General features: G+C 40.2%; 1 protein-coding gene across 1 annotated transcript in view; it reads right to left on the reverse strand.

The window, feature by feature from the left end:
- Window positions 1–2414: 2414 nt before the first annotated feature.
- MTHFD2L (methylenetetrahydrofolate dehydrogenase (NADP+ dependent) 2-like) overlaps window positions 2415–20600 on the reverse strand; it is a 30974-nt gene continuing 12788 nt past the window's right edge. Inside the window, exons 6-8 of the mRNA XM_009279333.1 lie at window positions 17733–17825; window positions 11043–11168; window positions 2415–2527 (exon numbers count right to left, since the gene is read on the reverse strand). Of these exons, the coding sequence (XP_009277608.1) occupies window positions 2415–2527; window positions 11043–11168; window positions 17733–17825 (332 nt within the window). The remainder of the gene's footprint in view (window positions 2528–11042; window positions 11169–17732; window positions 17826–20600) is intronic.

Genomic DNA, 20600 nt, shown 5'->3' on the forward strand with positions numbered 1-20600 from the left:
GCACACTGATCGAGTGCAGCTTGCACACTCCCTGGATCAACAAGAGTGTTTATGCCTACCTGGATAACCTCTGCTATCAGTCCCGAGCAGGGCTAAGTCTCATGAGCCTTGCTTTCAACACACATCTACACAATGGGAGCTTAATCCGGCTTGAATCCGAGAGGTGGCTTTGTCATTAGGCAATACAGCTGGGTGCGGTAGGCCTGTGAGAAGGCTTCAGCGGATAAGGCCGTGCCTCTGTCCGCCACAGGGCGTTCATGCTTGGACTGGACTTGACCAGGTCTGGCACACGAGCATGCTTTTTGCGTTGGTTAATAGGCCCTTCCCTCTGGATACTCCTTCTGGATGTTCTCCCAGTGGAGAACACTCTCACAGATGTGTCCGGCAGCTCTGAAAATAGCATGGCGTTGACTGAAACCTCAGTCTCACTGGCTTTTATGTAATCCACCATAGGTGAAAAGAGGGAAAACCTTAAAGTGTACAATACATTGTTTGTAGGATGTGAAAGAGGCAGACTCACTCAAGTGACTTAAGCAAAATGCCATAAATTGTTATTCTGCCAAAAAAAAAAAAATGCAGAGACGATTATAGCTAAATTGACGAAAACCAATACAAATGTAGAACTGCAATGTAAACGTGAAAAAAAGTCATGACTGACCATGCAAAAGACCTCCATTCGCTCCACTCTTAACACACTAATAAAAAAAAGAAAAAACACAACCACCCCCAAAACTGTATTAAAATTTTTCACCAAGACTAACATAACAGTGAACAAGTTTTATTCCACATTAGTCAATGATGGCTTGATCACTCTAACTACTATCTCCATAGGCACCTTGATCCTCCTAACATTTACACTACCGCTTAAATTTCAACAGATAAGCAAGTGTCTGCATTATTGGCACTATATATTTAAAAATGATTCTGTCAACCTCTTTTGTAAATGCTGCCTTAAACAAAACTCTCAGAAAGTCCACCACAAGAACAATCAGCACGGAAGTGATGCTCCATCTTGTTTCTTTTATTACAGTAAGCACACCTTTTTTTGTTTAATGGCAGTAGTATTCAGCCACAATTTTTTTTGCTTCCCCTTTCAAGTTATCTATAGTCTACTGGCAAACACCTAAGGCTCTTGATGCAAATAAATCAAAAGTTATCCCAACTGAGATAAAAACACGAAAATAAAAGTCCAAAGTGGCTCCCACTGACTTTAGTGGGAATTGGGGTAGGCTCTTCACATCAACAGTGCACACACTCAGTTCAACTGGTGTCTTAGCAGTAACTCCACTCAAACTTTTACATTGCATGAGACTATTCAAGATCCATCTTGGAACTAAAATTTTTAAGAATAGAAACATACTGATCTTATTATCCCATGTAGTCCTCTCTAAGCAGCAAAACATTGTAGCCAAGGATTCGCAGGGCTGAGCCTTACATCATGGACTAAAAAAACCCCACCAAACAACAAAACCCTTTATGCAGTTTCTAAAAGTAAGAGAATAATTAAATGGCTTAAAATTCCAACACAAATATTTTATCAGGGATAAACATCTGCTTTCCTTTTCCTCTTCTCCCCCCACCCCCCGCATTAGACATAACATACATACATAGTAGTTTTAACTACGTTCTACCTAATTAAAGTCCAATCCAGCCCAGTCATCTATTCTTTTTTTTTTTTGTGGGATGAGGATATTTTACACCAAAACATTTTGTCAAACAAATCCAGACATGGAAAGAAAATAATTCTGGCCTCAATTCTAGCTACTTATTCATGTATACCTCTTGCATATGTTTAAGGTCAGAATTTCACCAGCGTTCCACTTCACTTGAGTATTTTAAAACATGTACTGAACATTTGCATTCACGTCAACGTTACTGCCTGGCAGCTGAAACAAAAATTTCAGTCTTTCACTCCATTCAGATTCAAGATTTCTGCTGCTATCTCTAAGTGTTTTAAAAAAAATATTTTAAGACTTAAACTACACCCAGAGCGCTTCACGGCCTCAGAACCCAAACCATATTTTTAAAAGATATCTAGCATGTTGAAACTTAGGTTTTATACTTTGATCAAAACGGAGGGCCCCAAGTGCTTATAAGATCTTGGTAATTGCACCCCACCCCCAGATACACAGGCATATTTGCAATTCATGCTTCGTTCTTTGTTTTCACACACGTAATTGACCACCAACACCGTATCTGCATAGCCTGCATTCTCCAATTCATTTTTGCTCACAATAAGTCAGTAGGAGGAAACACAAAGTATTTAAACATTTTGTAAACCATCAGGTTTAGCAGACTTTACATGAAAAAATAAATACAATGTAGAAATAAATATCTTTGTAGTAAAAAATAAATGTTTTGTGTATCAATAAATAGAACAACTTGGATTCTTCTTCCAAGGTAGCCCGCTTGCTCTAGTAAATGAGCTTTTTTGCAACTATGAGTGTGTTCTTCAGAAGCATTGCAACAGTCATAGGTCCTACCCCTCCTGGCACTGGAGTGATAAAGCCAGCCTTCTTCTTCACTTCTAAGAGAAAAGAGAAAAAGGTATTGACTAAGAACGTTTCCCAAAATTTTTTTTTCCTTCAGTTGCCCACATATGCCTAACTGGCTATGAGCATAAAGGACTGAGACTTGGCAAGTACTGGAGAATATGGTAAAAGTTAAGGCAGAAGGCTTATTACAACCACGGTAGTGACAGAATACAGTCAGGACCAGGGCTGCAAGGTAGTTTTCTTCATCTGAAGATTATTACCCAGGGGCTAGTTCTGGGGCATGGTTTTACAACCTGTTCGAGCTGATCTACCTGCAGCAGGCTGCCCTTTCCTCATGGGAGCAACACACACTCATGGAGCCTGTGGTCAGACAGATCGAAGGCTAATCCTGCCAAATTTTTTTGGTAAGGGGCAGTTTTTGACTGTTTGACCTGGCTGACCAGCTGGCCCAGGAACATATAGGTGACTCAAGGGCAGGACGACCCCAGGAGGGCAGCACGGACTTGCATCACCCCCATCTGCCAACTGTGATACTTCACCTCCAATATCCAGGAGAGCTATGGAAGCTGGGGATCTCATTCTGTAGGTAAAGAGATGACCCCCCCCCCAAACTGTGTGCGTTCCTGAGGAGCGGCATGCAGAGCAGGAGTCTGCTGTAACTATCAAAATCGACAGCAGAGCACCAGCAGCAGTTAAGTCACCTATTACCCCGACTCTGGCTTGCGCCTTCTGACAAAGACATTCTACGATCACAAAAGGGAACTTAAAACCGCAGCGGGACTACAGTTTCCTGGTCGATTTGTTTTTCTGCTTCACAATATGGACAAAGAACAAAAATAAGAGTTGTCTTCAAGGAAAAAAAAGACTCTAGCGGCAAAATTCCCATTGCAACTTCAGCCATAAACACTCAGCTCCTCCAGAACAGACTTTTTTTTTTTTTTTTTTTTTTTTTTTTTTTTTTTTTTTTTTTTTTTTTTTTTTTTTTTTTTTTTTTTTTTTTTTTTTTTTTTTTTTTTTTTTTTTTTTTTTTTTTTTTTTTTTTTTTTTTTTTTTTTTTTTTTTTTTTTTTTTTTTTTTTTTTTTTTTTTTTTTTTTTTTTTTTTTTTTTTTTTTTTTTTTTTTTTTTTTTTTTTTTTTTTTTTTTTTTTTTTTTTTTTTTTTTTTTTTTTTTTTTTTTTTTTTTTTTTTTTTTTTTTTTTTTTTTTTTCTTTTTTTAAACCAGCGTTACTAGGGTGCCTATATTGAACTAGGATCCGGAGGTGCAGATCTTCCCGAAGTCTCAAACAGAAAGGAAACTCTTAGAGCTGAATTAGCTCCAACCACGAACCACGTCAGACTATCCAGAGTTAGTACGCACCTTGAATGCTTGTGTTAAGAGGTAAATATGTACGGATTTTTTTTTTTTTAAAGCATTTAAGTTAACACCTGTCAAGTTAACCTCTTTGTACGAGGAATTAATATAACGCAGCAATAAATCCTGACTGGATATTCTTATCTACTGTGCAAAATGCAATCAACTGGAATTGCAGGTTACTTGCAAAGGAATTATATGCAACCGGCTGGGAATTCATCGCATGACAAACTGTAATGAGCAGTTATTTGCTAATAATGGTTAGTCCAAATGGCATATTACTAACCTGATTACTACAGAGGTTTTTTTCCCTCAACTGCCACCGTGAGAGGTTTTTTGTTTGCTAGTTTGATGGTTTTTTTCTTGCTTAGAAATAATTTCTTGAAAACTCACACCCCAGTTATAAAAGCATTGTTTTTCAAAAGGCACACACACATACACAGGAGAAAACTGAGCAAGCGTAACTCTGACACAAGCACTTACATTTCCACCAAAGTCACTCCAGGGCAGAATCTACACCTGGCTATGAGAAGAGATCAATGGATGGAAAACTAGGCACCTTGATTTTGGAACGAACAAGATAACTTGCTTCTGCTTTAAGTGTATTGATCCTGAATGTATGTGGTGCTTTACTGTTGAGAATAACAAGGTCTCACAAAAAGAAATATTACAAGAGAATTTGAGAAGCTAGATATTGGGTTTTTTTGACAGAATATTTATTAGATTTTAAGGGGGCGTTAAATGAAATAAAAAACCCCACTGTCTGAACTCCCCAAGGCAGGGTCCTAACAAGAGCATTTGCAGAATGCGAATTCACCGTAACAGCCAATATCTCACTGAACTGAAGAACAGCAGATTAAGCCTCATCGAGGACAGATGGTAATTCCAACTGGGAGGGTTTTAATTACTCAGGTGACTGGTACCACCAGATATACTGTTAAAATGTTTGGAAAGGTAAGCCAATTGCAATGCGGGGGGGTTTTTTTACATGTAAATTGTAACAAATGAATTAAGATCTCATATGACAGTTATTCTTAATATTCTCAAACTCAAAGAATTTGTCTTTTTAATAGTTATACTATTTTGACTTACCTACCATTCGAGATTGGTGTTTACGGTTAATACAGTTACTATGAATTTCCAGATTCATGTCATAATTATTGAAATGTACCCACATCTGAAATAAACACAGTAATTAAAATGCCTAAAATATTTTCAATGTTAAATTGAAATAAGTTTGTTTCCATGGCAATGTTACATACCTCTTTTTGTGGTATTATTCAAACTACTCCTATCTTATTTACAAAGAGGTACAATCCACAACCGGACCATGCCTTACCTAAAGAAAGCCTTCTAATGAATATCATGTACAACATTCATTGCCTCTAGTGTTAGTAACCGTACTCAGCAGTAAACACACAGTACACTGTTTTCACAAGTTATTGCGGAATTTCTCTACCCATAGTCTATCATTATGGAAATCCCTGTGGGTCAGTGTGGCAGAAGACATATTTTGTATCAGTTAGCATAAAACCACCCGGATAGCTTATTCACAAAAGCTGATCCAGATTTTTAAATGCACAACAGGAGTCTGTGTTGGGGAAACTACCATCTGATAAGTTTCCATCCGTAAGAGTAAATACAGATATGGTGAATGCAATTTTCCAAGACAAATGCCAGCGACCAAAGGGGGAAAAATAACCTGGCCCTCAAAAACGTAAATAGATTTTCCTTTCCTCGTGAAGTGTAGTAGGCCAAAGCACAGTTGCAAGACAACACTTCAGTGTGACCTATCTCATGTCGGCAAGTAGGGTGCTGCACTGTCGGTTCCTTCAGAAGGTCTTGTTTCTGCTTCTCAGCGATAGTATAACTTCGTCCCTAGGTTTAAGTCTGCTTTCTCGAGATGCATGCTGTTCTCCCAGGCATTTCTCTGCCAACCTGGAAAATGCTGGTATGCAAATTAGGTGCCTATGGGGGAGGAGCTGCTATTTTGCAGCTTCTGTAGAACCTTAAAATCTTCCTTTGATTCTTCAGAAGAAAAGAAATGTAGATTGTTTCCTTGAAAAACAGGATCCACTGCTTTGGAAACAGCCCTTCATTCCTAGGTTCCTTTAAAGCTAAGGACATCAGACACCTAATAGGGTTAATCACACAAACCAAGAGCAAGTCTCAACCTGAAGGCAGTTCTGGGTCTTGTGCATCTGCATTAAATGATGCAGAGTAATTCCTGCCTAAGCACTGTTTGCACACAGCTTTATTAGTCCCTGTAAAGCTACTCTGGATCACTCCATCCCTGCAGCACTGCATAAGCGCAAATCACGTGCTCGGCAATCACAGCAGATAGCCCATGTTCTGCTCTACATATTCTGGGATTCTTCTCACTACGCGCTGTGGGATATCAACCAGCAACCATCTACCCCATTTCTCATAGTTCCTTCTTTTTGATCTTATCCCTGTTTTTCCTACTGCAGCGATTTTAACAGCAATATAAAGGAAAACGAAGGAATTACGGCCCAGCACTGTAATTCTAATAGTGCATACATCTTTCCTCCTCCAGTACCTCTAAAAGCCAAGCAACAAAGGCATATTGGGCAGAAAAATCCAGTGTAAAATTATGCACAACAGCTTCTTTGCATTCAGCTAATTAGCACAGACAAGTGGATGGGATATCGCTGTAGCCTTGGGATAACAGGCAGTGGCAGCAGAAATGCAAGATATCAAAGATTACTTACTTATACCCCTGCACGACATACTCTTCTGCAAAGGAGTACCTAGACCTGGCCATCCAGCAGCTTACCGCCACCAGTTAGCAATCGGTCAGTCTGGCCTTCTGGCAGTCACAGCCTAATGCTAACATTCTTATTTATTTCTTGCACTAGTGGAGCATAACAACAGGCAATGCTTCCCCTGATTTTTGCAGAGCAGCAATATGGTGATGAGATTACACAGACTGGACTTTGATTAATTGCAAAATGAATGTCAGGTCTTCAAAATCAACTGAGAAATTAACTAACAAAAGCTATAGCAAAAGCAGCTGGAACATCCGCGTTCTATTTTCACAACTGCTGTTTAGAAAAGCTGCACAGAGAGATAGTTTGGAAAGGATTCAATAATCTGAAGAGAAGCCTACAGCCTGGAAGGTAACACAAGAAATGCAAAGCAGCAGCAAACAACCATCAGAAGTGACTCCTGTCACAAAGCCTGGTTTTCCCGCAAACTGTAGCTAAGATACAACTGCAGCACCACCATTTCCATTAAGAAATTGGATTCAAAGATTATCGTGGTAAGTCTCTTGACCTACATAAACAAGTTTCAAGAAACTTGTCAACTTGCCCGATTAATTTGTACTCATTAGTCCTGTAGCTGATGAGGACAGGATACATTTCCCTGGTTTTCATTCAACCGATTCTTTCTTTTTGGTACACTTGGTCTATCCAGAAGTGATACGTGAATTTGGTCCATTCTCCACCTTAACAGTATCCAACATGCCATTTCCCTGGTTTCCCTGCATTCACTATGTACATTTATCCCTCTTTCAAAGGAAATTCATAATATACGCCCATCACCCTTCACCATAACGATCATTTGTTGAGGCACTCTTTTCTGCTATTCAGTACCGGGAACCCTCCCTGCTCCTGGTGGCACCCATTTTCCAGAGTCTCTTTTACATTGCCTAGGCTGCGCAAAACAGATCAGTCGAAAGAACAATTCTCATTTATAAACCTCTCCACTGATACCGCAACTACATCACCTACGAACGTCTTGCATAAAGGATTTCTTTTCTATATAGGCATCCAATAAAGACTCAAAACCCAGCATTACCATCTCCTTGTCAAAGATATGGGAGGAAGCATAAAGAAATATAGGCAGCATTTAAAGCAAACCCCACTCGAGTTCTGTACACTTTTGATTTCACGGGCATTTCCAGTTCCCGTTTCAAAGGTTACTACCCTGCTCTACCAGTCACTCCTGGAAGTGGCGCTCCACCCAAAAAAAGCTGTTCCAGTTAAATGCTCTGTGTAAGCTGTTGCTTTATTTCATGTTCCTGGTCACTGTAGCCCTCCTCCCCCCTTAGCATTATTGCTGTGGCAACAAAAGCCCTATAAAACAGGGCCAGGTGCACCCACACATGCGTTACCCTGTTCACAGAAACATGTCTCCCTTTCTTTGATTGAAGCTTGCTGCCCGAAAGTGACTAAAATGGCGCTGGCAATAATCTAAGGATGCCACCGCTTCTCCTTCTTCCTGTCACTTCACGCTCCCTCTTGTGGCTCCCAGAAGCTACAAAACGCCCCCTCCCTGGACCATATAATTTGGTAAATTCTGAACATAAATAGGGGTACACTGAATGTGCTGTGCTGGTTATATATGGAGAGATGCACACGCAGTTTAAGATAGCCTTAAATATCAGGCTAGGTACCTCAGCGCATCGCAGTTGACCTCCACATGCACAGTGTTTTCCTGTCTTGTTCTTATAGATACCTTGGAACTGCACAGTAAACTATTCTGGATAAAAAAATTCCCTTTTTTGATGTGGACGCAGTTTGGAATGTCAAAATAAAGAGAACATATGGGGACGGGGGAAATCACAAATACTGTTTAAAGACATTGTGTAATACAGCCTGGGATTTTTGCCCAAAATAAACAGTTAAGCCTGACAAGCACAGAGGTACCCCAATGCCATCACGACCAAGCCAACCATTATAGCAGCTGTAATAGTGATATGCACAGGTCTGATACTGTTAAATTTTTTTAAGTAAACTAAACAATCTTGTTGCTCCTCCTCGTCTACCAAGGACAGCCAAAGTGTGTTCCTTGGCTTGAGAGCGCGTACACCACCATATGCCAGCGGTCAGTCCTCAGCCCACTGTTGGAAGCGCTGTCAAGGGCAAGGTCTCCGGCTGCGGGTGACTGCATGCAACTCCGTTGCCTACAGCAGAAGCGGACATGACTCAAACAAATGCAGTTTTTAGAACAGATTTCAGAACTTCAGAACTCACCTTTTGAGCAGCTATCAAATTCTCTTGGCCTGTGGTAGAAATTTTTTCCTCCAGGCATTTCTTACATTGAATTTAATAATGAACGACGTTAGAAAAAAAGAAAATTGAAATGGGATCCTTTTGTTGTTAAAGAGAAAAATAAACTTTAGCGTCTAACCTACCCCCTAGAGATTAGAGGATGGCATCCAAGTATTGCTAGAATATGACAACTGAATCAGAACAGTTTCCACCCATCTAATAAACTTAATTTCCCACTACGGGAGATTTTCAGTCAGATGACCTGGTGAAGTAAGCCATTTCCATCTATTTCTTATAAATCAAATTTAACCTCTGATAGCCCAGTTAAATCTCTGCTCTCCCCACGGCCACATTTTTCTTCTTAAAGTGGATGATAAAAGACAATAGATATTGGTGGGCTACACGATGTTTAACAGGTGCTGTATGTCATGCAGTCATTTAAGTACCTGGCCTTAACCTGCAAAAATCATTTTCACTTAGGCTTAAACATAAATTCAGTCAAGTGATCAAACGGAGGAAAAGGATAAAATGATTTGCTACATCAATACACTAGCTTGTTCCATTTCCTAACTGCCAAATCAAATACTTGGCAGGGGTGACTTACTTTTTAATATTTAGAAATGCATACACTGGGATGTTTTTTTTTGGTGTTAGAGATTTAGTGAAACTTTCACCGATACCAATGAACCAACAACAATTTCCCTTTGGCAATGCACAGTGAAATGCTCCTTGCAACTGTAGTGGCATAATCCAAGTTGAAGTTCCTCCCTCTTTTTTGGATCTTCCCTCCCCCCAGGAAAAATCCTGAGAACAACCCACAGCAGACATGACGAGACATATACAGTGCATTGCTGAAACTCTGAATCACGGCCTTGCCACTGAATCTACACCTATATTACATTCAGAAGGTCTCACATGTGAAGAAAAACAAACAAAAAGGATCCAATTTCATGTTTCTCCAAGTTGTAGCTTTTTTCCTCCCATACCTGCTAAAGCAAACAAAAAATCCTGAAAATTCTCTGTCCTTTAGTTCAGTTCTGAAAGCAGAAAATATAACCTTTCACTTGTGATGGTACAAGTAGAATAACAAAGCTAAAAAAAAATTCCAAGTTGTACTCTAAAAGTATTTTTCTACCAGAGCTCTATTGTACACATACAGTTATACATTTCCAAATGCATGCCAAGACAATCACTTAGCTACACTCGTGCGGGTAATTTCATTGACTTTAACAGACAGGTATCATGCATGATGAGTAAAAGCAGCAGGAACTAAGGGAGTGATGTAATGCCAAATACATACAGCTGGCTAGATACGTTTTGAATATAATTAAGTTTTGAGACATTATGCCAGCCAAGATGTTAATAACTGTGAAAAAACCTGTGGGTGATTTTCATACTTATCAAAATAAGGAACTGTTGAGAACCATTAATAATGTGGGTAAATGCTGTCTAAGCTTCCCACACTCAACTCTGCCAATAAGCTTTAACTTTCAACAGCAACAATCCTGCTATTCCAGTCTGGAGCTCCTCCGGAGCAGAGATATTTAATCAAGTTACACTGTGAACTTGCTCTGCAACACCTTAAACATAAAAAGATCAATATGTAACACCAATTTTTATCTGTTAGGCTTGCCTGGACCAAGATTTTTCAACAGCTTAAGATGAACCCACATTAAACCTTAGCATAAAGGATACTTCTAAAGCAGAAGTTACCGTTTTCACATAGAAGTGTAGAGCGAGAGCATGAAAGGAGGCTTGAGAAGCTGTGGTATAATAATATTTGCTATGGACAGTAGGAGACCCTATACTTGTGAAAGAGCAGAAACTGTTTTTATTGCTTACTCTTGAAACACTACACGGACTCACAAAGCATGAAAGAAACGTGGAGACAACCATCTTCTGCCACGACACTTCTGTAAGAGCTCATCTGCATCTCTTCAAGGTTGCTGGTATGTGTAATTAAAAGTAACACTTCCTCTCTTAAATAACACACCATTTCTTAAGAGCAGATACACGAACATATAGTTTGTTTTCTTATTTAAGTAAATAAATTGGAGAAAATTCCTGCAAGTGTCATTTCATTTGAGACACTGGCTACTCCTAGTATTTATCATGAATGAATCCCACAAGCTTCAATATATTTATCCAACAGGTTCGTATAAAGAGCGTTTCACTGACCTTCAAAGTCCACATCCCCAACTAATTTGGTCTTTCCTGTAAGAGGATCATGGATATGGTTGATGCCTACGTCAATCACAGCTGCACCTTCTTTTACCATATCAGTTGTAATCAACTTTGGGATACCTGGAATCATCAAGATATATTTGTTTAACATGGCCAGGTAGTCTTAGGTCATCAGTTTCAAATTATATCAAGGGGTGTGCATGCACAAAAAAAAAGATATTTCTTTAACTTGAATTTTTCTTGATACATCACCCACAGAAAACAATTATTCCTCAGTTTCACACAGTTTGTAATTCTCAGAAGACAAGGTGATATTTTTTCATTTTGACTAAATATTTTCAGCTAAACCTGCGGTCACAAACATAGTCAATATGATCTCAGTGAAGGAAGGACTTCACTGAGTTTGTGGCACTAAGTCCCTTTCATAGCACTTCCAAAGAAAAGCTGGACGATAAAGATGCTCTGCGAGCCACAAAAAACCGTTAGTCTTGTCAGAGATCTGCTGATCCAGAAGTGTCGTCAACTGCTGAAGCAAGCTGTGTATGTTACCTCCACGGCATCTTCTTTAATCTTTGCTTTTTTAATATCTGTTTTGGATTTGCATTACTCTCGACTCCTCTGATTTCCTGTATACTTTACTTGTTAGCTGCACGACATTTCAAGCAGTGACTGAAATAATCAACATGTACTACATGAAATACCTCTGCTACAAAAAAAAACCCAAAAAACCTAGCATGGTGAGAGAATCTGATCTATCCTGCCATCTTATTTTTGATTCCTGTCATTTATAAGCAACAGATAGACAACAAGAAAAAATAAAATAGCCAGCTCAGATTTTCCCATAATAAGCAGCATCAGCTCAATCTGTAGGAGAGAAGCAACTGCCTTTCAAATAAAACTTTCTCCACCTGATCTTCTCATAAGCAAGCAAGAAAAACGTACTGGATGGAAAACCAGCTGGGTAATGGTACCCAGGTAAGAGGTTCCAATGGTACCTTATGAAAATGAAAGCACGTGCGGAGGGAATACCAGAAGGGCCAGGTGTTCGTTTATAATGTCACTACCACGATGGTAGAGAACACTTATTATTTAGCAGTGGCACAAGGCACAGATGACACAAAGCTGGTAAGAACTTTAAGCAGATGAGCTTAGATTTCAAGTGCCACTGGAAAAAAGAAGCAAAGCATCAAAAATCATTTGACGTTCAACAGGAGGGAAGGAAAAACACCACATTTACATACAAATAATTACCCCTCACAAAGGCAAGACAGCATACAACTGGTTAGGCAGTGATTTTTCAGAAAAAGAATTTGAGATTAGATCAGCTGAACACAGACAGACACAACCATGCTACTGCAAGACACACGTAGAAGTCCTAATCTCTTCAACAAATGACATCAGCCGGGATAACATATTCCCTCTGTGGGTGCTAGACTTCTCTGATCTGTCTGTTCACATCTCTATAAAACACCAAGAACAAGGAGGATTATGAGGAAACTTTGCAAAGAATTAACCTTTTAGATCTCATGACAGCCTTCAAGGATATTAAAAACTTTTGGCACAAGAAGAGGAACTATGCTTTTTTCCACGTCCATGATCAATGTGACACAAAATAATAGAGTTAAGTTTGTTTCCCTTGCTGCACTGTCCAGAACTTTTTAACCGCAAGAACAGAGGAACCCTGAAGCAAGTAGTCTGAGGAGAGAATAAGGAGGTCTCTAGGACTGGAGATCTGAAAAAGCAGATTGAACTAGTACGTACAAAATAGCACTTCTGGTGCATTAGTATGGACTAGATGGGCTTTCAAAAGACCATTCTCGCCCTGCTTTTCTACCATTTCCACATAGACATAGCAAAGGGGAACCGGGAAGACCTCCTACATTCAAATGTTACCGATGCGCGGAAGACACCGCTCTCTCTCTCTCGTACTCTTTAGATAATGAAGCCATTGACACTTGGCAAACACATTTACCAAAATTTGTTAAAGGGTGGAGGATGGCAGCCTGAGACCAAATCTGGGACAGAGGAGGCTTTTCTATGTTAGTTTCTACTAGTACTACATAAAAAAGAAAAAACAAAACAAAACAAACAAACCGGAAGTTGTACAATGGCATTGTTTTTGGTTCAAGAAACACACTCAACTGATAAGCAATTTTAACTGTGTTACTGATAACCCCAGTGCATGACACTGACCTTTCACAGAGGAGCTTCTACAAAACACCATGTCCTGCTATTTAAAGCAAATTGGGAGATCTCCCCACTTGACCAAAGAGGGCCTGGCCTCAGCACTTCACACCTTCATCATCTCTCAGTAGGCTACATCTGTGTAGTGTCCTGGGGTACGATTTTTTTGCTATTAAGAAACTCAAGCTAAAACTGAGTGCTGCAACAAGCCGCCTCAGCTCTTTCATCTGCACCGTATGTCTTCAGCACATTTAAATGTAAAGCATCTCGATATTCATCACGAAGATGTTCAACAGTCAGGACCCAGAAAACCTAAAAGGTCACTTCAAGTTCCAGATGAAGAGCTGAGTCAATGGCTATATGTCCCCAGTCAGCACAGTTGATCTATCTATATATATATAGCAAGAGACACCAAAACAGTTATTTAGGTATTGAAACAACTTAAGTACAAAAGAGACAACTAAATGACACACAAAATCTGACCTGGGTCCTACTGAAGGTTGTGGCAAAACACCATCTTCTAAGGCAGTAGTCCTGGACAGTAAATGTCTTCCACTTTGTGAAGATCACTGCACGTGGGATTTCAAACTGCAGGTAGCACCACACATTTCCTTTGAGGAGATCAATCCCATCTAGCTTCCCCCATGTGCTGAAGCTACAGGTAAGACTTATATGGCATGCCAGCTGCTCCCCTTGATGTGCAGAAAAGACCCCCCTTTCAAGAACAGGAGTTCAATAGGATCCCTCTTTGCAGAGGGCAGTTTTAATTACAGGAAAGGCTATCTTAGAACAAACGTACTAGTACTGCTTTACAAACAGCAGCATTATGTGTGACCAGACATCTGAAAATTTATGCATGGACAGTCACAACAAATGAAGTGTCTCCTGGAACATTAAGGCAAAGCAGTATCTGAGACCAAAGTCACTGCATGCTTTCAGAGAGCCAAGAATATCAAGTCCTTACACATCATCCGCATTAGCCTATCATACCTTAATTGCAAGAGCAGCAATCTTTTCTCTGTATTCACTTTAAAATGACCTCCTAAATTTCTTTCCCACCATGCAACCTCCAACTCTTGAGAGACGGGAAATTCCAACTTTAAAATTACAATTCACCTTGCTTCTTGAGCAATTCCGTCAGTTCTATGTTCTGTGAGGAATCTCGATCCTAGTAAGAGTATCTCCCAAAGGGGGAGTCTAAGCTCCCCTCTACCCACCCAAGCAGCTTTCTCTCAGGTGGAGAGAAGAAAAGAAGGAAAAGAAAGCAAGTCCATATGGTTTGAGACTTTAGTTTTATTGGAGGCAAACGCTGGTTTTGGCTTGGAGCCAAGCCAAGGGCTTTGGCTTCATTTAAAGTGCTGGATTGCAGCCAGTTAGTCATTTAGATATAGGCAATACAAGAACCTTCTTTGCTCTCCATTTCTCACTCCCCCATAGGACACAAGCTTGAAACTCTGCTTCTAATGTTGAGCAAGCCAAGACCTCAAATTCTTTCCTATGCCATTTGATAACATCTGGCTGCATCTACTTCATCACGCTCTTATGCAATCAATTGCAAGCTGGCTGGTAATTGGATAATGCCTCAGCCTTATGGGGGTAAATGATCTGTGCGCGATAGGGATGGAAACACATTAACGGAAGCTGAACAGTTACACCCTTTGTAAAATGGTTTGATAATAGGCCAAATATTTAATAGCAACAAATAAACTAACCCCCAAACCAAATGAGCAGATCTATTTACTTAAGCCTACTTTACATACCAAGTAGGAAGAGATAAGCGTTAGAGCAGCTATTCCTAAAATGCACTAACTGAAGAATGTGGGAAAATCTTTCACTGGTAGTTTTCGTAGAAAATGATGAATCGCATTTTAAACAAAAAGAGAAACAAAGCCCTACCTAATCCCAGCTTAGGTACATGGTCTGTAAAATAGCCAACTCCTGAGAAAGCTAACCAGCCACTATCTGAATAAAAGGGTCTGACAAATCAGCAATTCCTATACAAGAGGACCACAGATCACGTCCCAAGGGACAACACAAGTAGTCCCAGAAGAATTACATCTGGCATTTGGCATCCCCGTTCCTTCTCCTCTTTACCCCCTCTCCAAACCTAGCAGGAAGATGAGTCTTCTCTCGCAAGGCACACTGGAAAGCCAAGACAGCAGAAGCAGCAGGTTGACTAGTCAAAGACTGCCTACCGCCTCCATCACCGCCCTGGAAGTACTGTGGTGGCTATAAAAGCACCATAGGTAAAGCTGCACTTATTCTTCTACTACGGGTCTGGGCCGACGGCAAAAGAACAGACTCCGTGGGATGTCTGTATAGGCAGGGATAGCAGGCAAAGATAGGAAAGGCTACGGTGGGGTGCGACGTACCAGGTGTGCTTAGGAGGAAACATTATGCTTTGGCTAGAAATGCAAAAGCTGTGTGGTATTGAAAGAGTTCAGGAAGCTCCATGTGGAAGCAGAGACACAGATTTTAGGGGGTAGGCTGGACAAGAGCAGCATTGTTGGAACTTATGATGCAAGGAGCTGGGATAGAACGAGAGGGAAGGAATAAACTGCATGGATAGTTACAATCAAAGTAAGTGGGAAAATTGGGGTCCCAAGGCTGAGGACGAATGAGAGACAACATATGAAGATGGGTATTCTCAAACTCAGGAGTAAAAACAGAAGCACCCGATTTGAAGCGTTACAAAAGCCATGAATGCAAGCGAACAGAAAACTCCTCAGAGACGATGTACTACGTCAGAATGAACAGACTCATGGCAACAAGTCACCAAAACGGGAGCCAGAACGCAGATGGCTCTTCTAAAAATATTACATGGTAAGAGGAGAATGAGAATAGGAATCTCGCTCTTATATGCAGACACACACAAAAAGCTGTTTTCCATTTGCACATCTTGCACAGTGGCCTATGACAGCAGCTGTTTCTACCTGGCAGGGTAGAAGTTAGCTTTTTCGCAACACTCACTGAACAGGTCACACATTTCCGGGGAATGCGTGATCCCAAAGGTACAATGTGCACAGTTCTCAAGTAACCAAGAGGAACCTTGGAGGGATTCTACCTTTCTAAAGTATAACCTTCCCCAGAGCATCCACTGGGGCAGGGCTGCATACTGTTTGCACAATCTAGCCCTAGGTTTTTTCATCATTCCAAGTATATCTCATGTTGTGTAATGAGTGTTGTATCATGCTCCTGTTACAAATGGCACGAGAAAAATCATGTGAAGAACAAACACGGTTGAATTGCTACTGAACCGTTTAACTACAAGCATAACTGATGACAAACTATGTTCAGCATAAAAATCAGAAGCGATGACTAAATTGGAAGCAACGAATTTGGATGAAAAGTTACTAGTTTATTTCCAGTTAGCACTCACATTATCGTCTTCATTCACAGCGCGTGAATTCTGGTTAGGCCCACAGTTGAGTAATCACATGTGGGACAACTGAACTGTTTCTTGTTCCTGACCTCGCGTGAGAAAAAGGTAGTGCAGTTAAGCCCTGAAGCAAAGGACATGTCACTTCACGGGAAGTGATGAGCTTTAGACAGGTACCTATCTGCCTTCATCTAGAAAATAAGTAAGCAAGACTTTGGTCTTGAGGATGATGAAGAGGGAGGAAGGGAGAAGGAAAGAGGAAAGACACAATCCTCTTGTAGTCCTCCAAAATGGTACGAGAAAGGATATCCTGAGCTGAGAGGAGACGCAGAATTTTACCAAAGTTTTTAGTAAGTTGGATTGTTTGGTTTTGGCTTTTTAAATTAATTTCTACTTCTATTTACAATACCTGTAAAAAAAAAAAAAAAAAAATCACAGAGGATGCTCAGAAGCAGAGTTCTGTTTGTCTCTTTGTTCTAGACTAGTCAAACTGCAAGTATTTCACTCTACATTGCTTTAAGAATATAGACACTGATCTTTCAAACCCTTTCCTCTAGGCAATTACCATTCTCTTCCTCTATACATGATAATTGCAAAAGAAAAAAATAAAATAAAAATTCAGCCATTAATAACATATGTTACCAAAACTACCAATTAATTTGGCAAGGTTGCCCTTAATTCTAACAGCAAGGGCACGATACTATTGTTTTATGAATGCAGCCTCCAGCTGATTTAAAGAAACCCTCCTGTCAAAATTTAAATGACTCATGATTTTTGCACTGCACAGAGAATGTTTTAATTTACATAATTATACCTGTATAAACTATGCACTGACTGGTTCCCAATCTTGAGTTCACTCTAAAGTCTCCCTAAGGGAAGGGCGTCACATGTGACGAGAAACAGTTTATGAGTCTGCAAATGTGAAGGGCAAGAACAAAGAGCCAAATCACTTGCCCTTCTTACAACAAGAAATCCTACTTACTGCAACACCCTCAGCAAGCACGAGCACCAATTATTTGGTGAAATGTGAAATAGCTAGTAGTGCCACCAACACAGACACGAAAGTCTACTTTTTAGGTTTTAAACGTTGTGAGTGCAGTATTAACAACAACTAGTATTACCTGCAGCTACTATTACAATGTCAGCGAGTTGCGTATGGATCTTGAGCTGCTCTTTTGGTGTGTATCTGTGAGTAATGGTCACTGTAGCATCACCTGAAATGTAACAGATCACCAATTAATTGTCACATATAAAATGCATGTATAGCATTTACTTCCAGGTGCAAATGACTGACTTTGGTACATTAACAACAGTACAGATGATCATCAGATTTGTCTTGGGACACATAGTTGATTTCACCACAGGCAGAATACTCACAACACTTGCTGTTCACACATATGAAAAATCGTTTATTGTTAAAAATTCTCAGAGGATGAATTCATTTATACACCGTGGACTGACTTATTCCTTATTCAGTTTCATTACGTTTAATGGAATTACACAGAGCAAACCCAGCATGGAATCCAGCGTCTACCTTATTAAGCACCATTTGTATAGTGTGCCATAAGACTCAGTTGTTTGTCACAAACTAAAGCTTCACGTACAAGATCACCGTGTTCGGATCTCTGTCTTCAACCGCGTTTGTCATTCATCTGTCCTGAATCTCCTTAGATGCTTCCCTTGACATTCTGTTGTATAGACAGGAAGGAAGACCACAGCCTTCCCTGTACCTGTAACCTAACTTCATAATAGCGTTTTCCTCGAGTCAAAGTTTAGTCTTCGGCCCGTGTTTTTGACAGATTTTGGGTGCTCAAGGAATAACTGGTAATTCAAGTTGAATGAAGTGGCACTATTTCTTACTGATATTCCCTCCCTCAAGAATTAACGTGGCTGATAATCTGGCCAGCAACAGGAGATCACAACTGAAGCTCTTCTCTTTGTAGGACCTGATTGCGTAGGGAAATAGTCTAGTAGCTATGACAACAAGGACACCCCTGGGCCAAGGGTCTTTGCTTAGAAACCCTGCCAACCAGTAATTGCATGCAAGGGTCAGACAGCAAAATGCCTCTCTTGACTGGAACGCTACCAGGATTTCATCAAGTAGAGGCATCCTTGAACATACATGCGGAACACCATCAACAGCAACATCAGTATTTACAAAACTCCAATTGGACGGATCTGAGAAGGTTTACCACCATAACCACTTAAGGAATCAATACATCCAATGCACATATTTTTCCACACGCTCAAAGCATTCCAAAGCCATCACTTTCTGTAGCTCAAGCGCAGCAACAGGAATGGAAAAGACTAGACAAAAGAATGGTGCTCAGATTTTTGCAGGTGTCCTACAATCTCTTGTATCTCCTGATAAGACAAAAACAGCTGAACCCTTACTTCACACCAGAGTAGGAAATGTTTGAAGTTATGCAAAATAGAAGGACACAACTTTTTGGGAAAACTCAAAAGATCTGGGGCCTGCTCCTGCATGCATCCACTTCTCCTGGCAAGAAGCTACAAATAAACCCTCCTAGTAAGACATCAAAAGCCTTGTGCTGTTTGATGGAGATACTGAGGAGAGACCACTACACACAAAATGAATTGTCATAGGGATAGAGACTGAAGTCTCACACTGCATCCAACAGCAAGCGTGGTGATCCTTCAAGGACTGCCCAAGACAATAGTAACGATAACAGCTATCAAAGGAGACTCCTCCCAACACTCTCCCTGTCAACTATTTGTACTGCACAGCATTCACTACACATCCCCCCATCTCCACCTTCCACTCATCATAGACTCCTAAGCCACATTATTAACCATTAAACTAAAAGTTTTTGCCATCTCAGATGTTACCACCACATCTGCTTCCTCTGGAATGTGTCTGACTGATGTAATCTGTGCCTCTCATCTCATCTCATTAACTCTCTTCCTCAAGCATCTCATCTTCAACCTGTCTGTGTTCTGACTTCTCTGCTCTTTCCCCTCATCTTTGATCCCTCTTCTCCTTCAGTCTCTATACTGCATATCGTCTCCTCAAAAACAAGCAGATCAAGACATTTTCAGGTAATGAGAAAAGTACAGAAGTGCATAAGCAACTCCATGAAGTAAGGGGAATTGCCAGAAGTCAGAAGTCTCTTACTAACTTCCTATAACTTCCCACGAATTTAAGCGCATCAAGAACTTAGACAGCTAATTGTCTTAAAAACATCTCTGCAGCAACCCTTCTTGTGATAGCAACATCCCAGCCAGTACATAAAGCCTGCACGTCAGGATTCCTTCAGCTTTCTTCCTTGAATACCTTTGGGATCATGAAATAACTCATACAGACAAAACGATTGGAACAGGACCGAAGTATTACTCATTGATACTCCCCATTTTGCTAACCTAAACCAGCATGTCTCCAGCTGCTGATTCGTTTCTATGTAGGCCATGGACATACTCTTTTGAGTGAGCAGCATACAGGCTGTATAGATGGTAGGAGTTTTCCTCCTTTGGATGCCTCATTCTCCAAACATATTAGTAACAAATCATTTCACCCCCTGCAGAAGAACCATGCCTATTCTTTCATGTGACACACTTGCCTTTTCTTGGCTAATGCTCTATCAATCACACTAAAACAGGGTTTCTCTGAAGGGCCATCCTTCACACATGAAAGGCAAATAGACTTACCACTGGATTCTGGAAAGAAAGGCTTGAATAAAATAGACAAGTCTTCTGATACCTCTTTTAAGCAATAGAAGATGGATGTCTTGCCCTAAATCACAATCATTACTTGCAAAAACATACACATAATGAGGCTCTTTTGACCTCTTATCCTGTACTCAGCAGAGAGGCTGAGAAAAAAACAATGGATAAAATCCAAAGTTACAAATATTCACACCTTCCGAAAAATAAAATCAGTGCTATTTTCCCATCAAGATTTTAGTGAGGAATGTGTCTGTAGTCAGCTCCTGAAACTAAGTAATTGCTCTCACTACACTACCAAAAAGGAA

Source organism: Aptenodytes forsteri, unplaced genomic scaffold, assembly GCF_000699145.1.
Source record: "Aptenodytes forsteri isolate BGI_AS27 unplaced genomic scaffold, ASM69914v1 Scaffold467, whole genome shotgun sequence".
Taxonomy (NCBI): domain Eukaryota; kingdom Metazoa; phylum Chordata; class Aves; order Sphenisciformes; family Spheniscidae; genus Aptenodytes; species Aptenodytes forsteri.